General features: G+C 53.7%; 1 protein-coding gene across 4 annotated transcripts; it reads left to right on the forward strand.

Moving 5' to 3' along the window:
• Window positions 1-1,480: 1,480 nt before the first annotated feature.
• Window positions 1,481-6,949, forward strand: TAGLN (transgelin). Of its 4 annotated transcripts, none has more exons than XM_039888007.1 (5): window positions 1,481-1,639; window positions 5,189-5,380; window positions 5,483-5,660; window positions 5,958-6,114; window positions 6,375-6,946. In XM_039888007.1, the coding sequence occupies exons 2-5, from the start codon at window positions 5,201-5,203 to the stop codon at window positions 6,517-6,519; spliced, it is 660 nt and encodes a 219-aa protein (XP_039743941.1). In that variant the 5' UTR covers window positions 1,481-1,639; window positions 5,189-5,200; the 3' UTR covers window positions 6,520-6,946. The 4 variants fall into 4 exon arrangements, with proteins under 4 accessions (XP_039743941.1, XP_039743943.1, XP_039743942.1 ...); XM_039888009.1 differs by having other exon boundaries at window positions 5,958-6,060; XM_039888008.1 differs by lacking the exon at window positions 1,481-1,639 and adding an exon at window positions 2,897-2,915 and having other exon boundaries at window positions 6,375-6,949.
• Window positions 6,950-7,231: the final 282 nt, after the last annotated feature.

The following is a 7,231-nucleotide window of genomic DNA, read 5'->3' on the forward strand; positions in this document are numbered from 1 at the left end:
GGTCCTGCCCTAGGATGAGGGATGCCTCAGTGGGTAGTACTCAGGGAACACAAGATGGTGATGGCTAGTGGGTGAGTGGGTGTGTGGATGGCAGACTCCAAGGGGGGCGGAGTTTTGAAATGATCTTGAAAGGTTGGTATAGGTTTCAACAGGCTAAGGAGGATAAGATTTGGGGAGCGAGGAAACTGGTGAATTCAGAACCCAACCAGAGGTCTTGGCATGCTTTCCTTGCAGATACCACTAGAGGGCGTTATCGCTCTACACACCAGTGCTAGCCTGTGTGGCGTCACTTTAGGGCTTGGGGGTGGGGAACGGAGCTCCTTTCCTCTAGCAGGAAGCCCGCCAAGGGGTGAGCTCTGGAGTTAGGAGGCTGACTGCAGGAGCCAGCCCTCTCCTGGTGATGCTAGGTGTGTCTGTTGAGTGTGCGGTGGAGAGTATTAGCTCCTGCCAGGCTGCCCTAGGATGGGGGTGGGGGTTGACTCAGTGGGCCGCCCAGAGACCCCACTTGAAGTCTTTCACCTTCTTTACCTCCTTCGATCCCTTCCTGAGACCCCTGAAGCCAATTACACGCAAGATATGAGTGGATCTCCTTCCTGGGGTCACAGAGTCCAGTCTGTTCTCAGGACAGGTAGGGACCATTCCTAAATGGGCAGAGAAAGGGATGAGAGCAGCACCTGAGCCTCTTACCCTGGTGTTGGAGTCTCAGGCCCTGCCAGGCCTTAGAGACCCTCTGGATGGGGGCCAGGGTCAACTGAGGAGGCCCGCTTAATCCCCCCCCCTCTGCCTATAACTCAAGACCCACCCCAACTGAAAGCTCTTCTCAACCTGAGCAGAGCGGCACCACTGAAAGGGTGAGTGGGACAGCCTCTCCAGCTCTCACACGGGGCTCTACGGGGAGGTCCAGGTTCTGCTACTCATGACTCATCATGTGGCCTTGTGTAAGATGTTCTCTGAGCCTCAGTTTCCTCATCTGTAAAATGGGGGTAGTGATTATGTTCTCACGATGTGGCTGTATTAAATGAGAACATTTGCAAAGTGCCTGGCACGTAGTCAGTTCTCAGTAAAAGTTACTTCCTATCTCTGACTAGAGCTAAAAGCCCAGGAGGAGAGGGTGGCTGGTTTGTCCCCTACAGGCCTCAGAGATGGACTCCCCTACCCCCACCCCCACCCCCTTTCCTCTCTCTCTTTCTCTGGCCAGACCTTCTTAAATTTCCCCCTCCCCTCAAACTCAAGGGCAGGAAACAGTGAAGAAGGAGCAGCCCTAAGTCCAGATAGCAGGGAAAGCCTTCTGGTCCTGTCCATAAAAGGCTTTTCCCGCTGGTTCCCTGCAGGCAGCACAGCCCCGCCCTGCCCGCTCCATCTCCAAAGCACGCAGAGAATGTCTCCAGCAGCCCCAGCAGACTGCTCCAACTTGGTGTCTTTCCCCAAATATGGAGCCTGCGTGGAGTCACTGGGGGGTCTGGGGGTGGGGAACAAAGCCCATTTCCTCTAGCAGGGAGGGGGCCGCGGGGTGAGCCAGCGGGGGAGGCTGACATCACCACAGCAGCAGTCTTTAAACCCCTCATCCAGCCAGCGCCCCATCCTGTCTGTCCAAGTCCAGACAGAGCTGACTCCTTCCTTCAAGCCTTGAAGAGCCCCTGTGAGTGCATTTGTCCCCGGGTTGGAGGGAAGCTGGGCTCAGGCTTGACAGAAGTGGGTGTATTGCAGGCAGGGCTCGGGGGAGGGGTCTGGTCCCTAGCTCCCTGGCTGGGGGAGCCCACCCTCTCAGCCAGCGTGCATTCCTAATCTTCAGATGGGGAGGTGGTCCTAGCAAATGGGTGGGATGGGATTGCTAGAATCCTGAGTTGCTTAGACTGGGCAGCCTTGGGCTCACTGAAATGCCCAAGAAGACTTGGCTGGTGAAGAAGGATTGATGGTGGTAACCTGGGAACCAGTGTGAGGGGGAGACTTCCCATTTTTAGCCATAGTCATACCATAGGGTATGTGATAGGCTTGAGGTGTTGTCAGGTTAGACCCAAGGCTCTATTGTCCATTGTGCATCTAGGAAGATGGATGTCCAAGGAGGTGAGGAGGTGTGTGAGCACACTAATGCTAGAGAGTAGTGTCCCACTGTTGGGTCCTCAGGGTCTGAGCTGCATGGGGAGAACCCCTGGGAAGCCCCTGAGGCAGTGGGAAGGACCACGAAATTCTTGGATTCTGGAACAGACTGGGGTGGCAGGGTGCAGGGACAGCTGAGAGAGATGATTTTCTGGGTATACAGCTCCATCCGTACACTGAGAATGAGAGGTCACCCCGCTACAGACAAAAGAGTGGAGTGTGGGCACTGCCAGGACCTTTGGAGCGATGGCTTGGTTGGCTGTCAGGGCTGGGCAGGCCTGGGACTCTGGGCCCTTCAGAAGAGTCTGCCTAGTCCCCTTAGTAGTTGCCATTCAAAGGGTGGTGGTGAGTAGGATCACTCTTCTCTGTTCTTGGAATTTAGATGAGCCACCCATCCTGCCATCTCAGAGATCCATAGGTGCTCACTCCTATTTTCTGAGTTTTATTTTTAAGAGAGAGGGGGCACTGCAGTCCTGGAGAGGCCTCTGGTTCTGCTAGGTTTTCCAAGTTCCTGCTGGTAGGAGGTGTCCTCTGACCTTTTGCAGCTGGACTTTGTTTTTTCTCTCAGGAGACGGGAGGCCGATGGGAACCAAAGGGCAGGAGGGTCAAAGCAGACCCTTATCCATTTTGTCCCAGGAACCTTTGTCTAGAAAGTTTCCTGGGCGGGCTTCTGTGCAGCTGTCTCCCTCCCCCTCCTCTCCTCTCCCTAGCAGCTCCAAGGTGGGACCAGGTTGGTCTTCATCGGAGGACTTTGAGGGATTTCTTGGAACTCTCCATTGTCAGACTCTTCACCAGGAGGGAGCAGGGAGGGGGTGGAGGTGTGTGCATTTCACCCCTGCCCCACTTGTTCCTATCAAAATCCAAATATTTTCTCTAAATCTAGGGGTTGCAACTTTATGTCCTTGTCACCGGGAACCTTGACACCCTGACTGTTCTGAGTCTCCTGAGACTGTAACCCTGGGGGTGGGGAGAATAATCTGCTTCCATCCTGTTCTTCACATCACCAGCTTGTGTTGTGGAAGGTGGTTGGGTGGGGAATGCAAGAGGGCAGGGCATAGAAGGTAGTGCTTGACTGGGCCACAGGGATGCATGCAGCCTGACTGGCGGAGAGGGATGGGGGATGCACGGGTAAGCTGAGATGGGACGGGGAGCAGCATACAGGATGGGCTGAAATCACTTGTTCCAGCTGACTGATGGTTTTTGATCATAGCACTTTGCCCAGGAGACTTTGAGTTATTGTGAAGCAAGGGTGAGATACGAAGCAAAGCCGGGGAATGGGAGGAACTTACTATTTATAGACAAACAGAGCAGAGCCCTCTGCCTTTGGGTTCTCTGGCATCACCGGCTGGGAGAGGGGTGGTGGTACTCAGAGAACCTCATCCTCAGAGGCGGCCCAGCCCTCACTTTATAAATAAGGAAGCAGACCCAGGGAGAAGTGAGTTGCCCAGTGCCTAGAATTTAGATGAATCCGTCTTTTGTTCTTTTTCTCAGACTTTGTTGTCCTCTCATGGCATGATTTTGAAAAGGTGTGGAGGCTGGAGGGGGAAGAACACTTACTATTTTTTTCCCCTTGGTCAGGGGCTGGCTCTCCCAGGTCACTTCCAGGAGACTAGCTCTGGGAGGCACAGGACTGGCATTTGGAGGAGCTCTGCTGAGGGACAGGCAGTATATTAGGTAGTCACAGACACTGTCTCATCGAAACATTCACAGCCCTCTGAGGTAGATATTTTCCTCACTGAGCAGATGGGGAACTCGAGCTCAGAAAAGTTGTCAGCCGTGGGGAAAGGAAGGTTAGGGCAATGGAGTTTGGCAGGTGACCTGGGACCATGAGAAGTGACGATGTTCACTCTGCTTCCCATGGTAGCTGGTGTGGAGAGGGTCTCAGCAATGACAAGAGAGGGAGTCAGAGGAATGAGCTATTTCCATCCTTAGACCATTCTTTCCTTCCCAACTCATGACCTCTCTGAGGCCAGGGATGGGTTTGGCCTCATTTGGTACTTCGGATGAACTCTGGGCACCACCCCAGGTTGATACCTGTGGCCAGGCTAGGCTCCTCTTGACCAGCCATGCCCTTGTCTGCCTGGCATCCACCTACCCGGCCTTGCCCCTGTAGACTTAGCCTCCAGCAGTACGGCTCCCTTGAGCAGGGCCAGTCTCGGGCCTTCAGGGCAGCACTTGTTGCTGGTCTGGACAGGCAGGTCCTTGGCTTCGGGTTTTCCCTGGAGGATTTGGCTTCTTGGTTACTCAGGGGAAGCTACTACAGTGGTGAGAAACGGCATGAAGGAAAGTCCATGGGTAGATCAGTTTGCGTTTCTCTCTCTCTCTCTCTTCCTTGTGGCTCCCCTGAGGAAATGCAGCTTCTTGGCCAAGAGCTCTTGGGCTTTGCTGTCTTCCTAGACCTTGCCAGGGGTAGATAAGTTTGAGCCTTTTCAGCTGCAGGCCAGAGGCTGAGCTGACCTGGCAAAGAGCTAGCATTTTTGAGTTCCAGCTTCTGGGCTAGCGGAGACATGAGTTGGAGGTAACCCCATAACCTGAGACAGAGCCAGTGAACCGCCTCACACCTAGCTGGAAAAAGACACCTGCTGGCTTTATTTTGGGGGACAATGTGGCTTCCTCCAGAAGGCCTCTCCAGTGTATCTGTGGCCAATCTTGGCAAAAAAAGAATGCTCTGGATTAGGGATTGTCAAACTATGGCCCATAGGGTAAACACAGCCTGCTGTTTGTATAAAGTTTTACTGGAACAAAGCCATGCTCATTTGTTTATGTACTGTTTAAGGCTGCTGTTATGAAACAATAGCAGAAATGGCCTGCAAAGCCTAAAATACTTATTGTCTGGTAATTTACAAAAAAGCTCACTGACCCCTGGCTCCAGAATGCCCGAGATCTGGTCTCCTGTTTCTCTGGTCTCCAAGTTTGGAGAAGCCCCTGGCCTAGATGGGCAATGCCATGAAAACAATATCAGGAAGAAAGGGGAGAAAGATAAACATCTAGGAGGGTTGGGCAGCCACAGAGCTAGACCTGCCCGGCACAAGTGAAAGTGGGGCTGCTCTCTCACCCCGATCTTCCCCGTTGCTGGCTGGTGCTGCTGTAGCTCTCCCTAAACATGGCCAACAAGGGACCTTCCTACGGCATGAGTCGTGAAGTGCAATCCAAAATTGAGAAGAAGTACGACGAGGAGCTGGAGGAGCGGCTGGTGGAGTGGATTGTGGTGCAGTGTGGCCCTGACGTGGGTCGCCCAGACCGCGGGCGCCTGGGCTTCCAGGTCTGGCTGAAGAATGGCGTGGTGAGTGACAGCCTGGGAAGGGGAATGGGGCTGTGCCGCCCTGCTGGGGTCATGGGGCAGGCACCCTGAGCCAAGTGTCAAGCTGTGTTCTATGCTTGGCAGATTCTGAGCAAACTGGTGAACAGCCTGTATCCTGATGGTTCCAAGCCAGTGAAGGTGCCTGAGAACCCCCCTTCCATGGTCTTCAAGCAGATGGAGCAGGTGGCTCAGTTCCTGAAGGCAGCTGAAGACTATGGAGTCACCAAGACTGACATGTTCCAGACTGTTGACCTCTTTGAAGGTACAGAGAGAAAAGGGGTAGAGGAGGCAGGTGAAGGACAAGTTACTGAGGCAGGGACAAGGGATGACCAAAGCATGCCACGATGACGGGTCAGCATAGCAGGAATGGGATATGCCAAGGGGAGACCGCACCACACTTACAAGGGCATACCATGTGACCTACTGAAGCCTCTTTGGATTCTGGGACAACCTTTGCCCCTGGGTTGGCCATTTTTCTGAGAGGTGCGAGCAGGCCTTGCCTTGGGAGTCTTCTTTACAGTTCTTAAGTTCGTCCGCCCTCCCCTCTTTCTTCTCACAGGCAAAGACATGGCAGCAGTACAGAGGACCCTAATGGCTCTGGGCAGCTTGGCAGTGACCAAGAACGATGGGCACTACCGTGGAGATCCCAACTGGTTTATGAAGTATGTGGCCACTGTCTGCATGAGAAAGGTGTTGGACTGGGCTAACCCATTAGTGTGAGTGACCTGGGGAAGCAGATAGCTAGGAAGGGACAAAGTGAAGGTCTAGGATAGGGGCGAACGGGTCCCCGATGCTTCTTAACTTCTCCCTCTTGTGCTCAACCAATCTCCCTGGCCTGTGGGAACAAGCTAGATTAATGAACAAGGGGAGTGAAACAGGGAGGCAATGGGATTGGGCTAGGAAGTAACAACAAACATAAAACAGGTGGAAAGTATGAAGTCCTGGCAAGTCTTTATCCTGGTTCCTCCTCTTCTAGGAAAGCCCAGGAGCATAAGAGGGAATTCACAGAGAGCCAACTGCAGGAGGGAAAGCATGTCATTGGCCTACAGATGGGCAGCAACAGAGGGGCTTCCCAGGCTGGCATGACGGGCTACGGACGACCTCGGCAGATCATCAGTTAGAGGACGAGGGCCAGCCCCCAGTCCTTTCCTGCCCCGGCTCATTGGCTGCAGCCATCTATCCCGCCTAGCCCACCTCACCCACACCCGTGTAATTCCTTCAGCCCCGGCCAAGCTTCGAGTCTCCGAGGCTCTGTCACTGAGCAAAGGTGACTTGCGCTTGGGCAACTCTCCCCACCCTCCTCAGCCTCAGCTGAACTTCTTACCCCAAAGCACTGCTCCCTGGGCCCTCCTTCAACCTCCCACCACCTCTACTGAGCTGAGCAAGGGGGTGTGGGCTGGGGGTGGTCTGGGGGTGGGGCAAGTCCACTGCGCTCCTTGGCAGCAGATGCCCATTGAAGGAGACCCAGCCCAACCTCCCCCCATTTTTTGCTGGAATATTTTGGGGGTTGAAATTCAAGAAGGAAAAAAAAAATATATATATATATCTCTATCTATCTATCTATCTGTCTATCTATCTACCTATCTCAATCTTTTCTCGGGCCTGGCTGGTAGAGTTTGATTTGCCCTAGTCACTTCCGTGTGGTTTCGGGAAATACAAACAGGGAACAGGGCCACCTGTGTTGTCCTGGTTGCCATCCTCTGAAGGACTCTTCACATTCCAGGATCCCAGGGGGTCAGATTCTTTCAGACAACCAGGCAGTGGAAGAAAGTGAATCTCTGGGGGACTGACAGGAAGGAGGAACTACTTGGCAACTTGCATTAGCTCTGGGGA

Source organism: Pteropus medius, unplaced genomic scaffold (assembly GCF_902729225.1).
Source record: "Pteropus medius unplaced genomic scaffold, Ma_sr-lr_union100, whole genome shotgun sequence".
NCBI lineage: Eukaryota > Metazoa > Chordata > Mammalia > Chiroptera > Pteropodidae > Pteropus > Pteropus medius.

What these genes read in the sequence shown, in the direction of transcription:
- TAGLN (XM_039888007.1), top strand. Translation starts at nt 5,201, where the DNA reads ATGGCCAACAAGGGACCTTCCTACGGCATGAGTCGTGAAGTGCAATCC. An exon ending in TCTGGCTGAAGAATGGCGTG is followed by an intron (nt 5,381 to 5,482) that starts GTGAGTGACAGC and finishes TATGCTTGGCAG; the next exon opens with ATTCTGAGCAAACTGGTGAA. An exon ending in GACTGTTGACCTCTTTGAAG is followed by an intron (nt 5,661 to 5,957) that starts GTACAGAGAGAA and finishes TTCTTCTCACAG; the next exon opens with GCAAAGACATGGCAGCAGTA.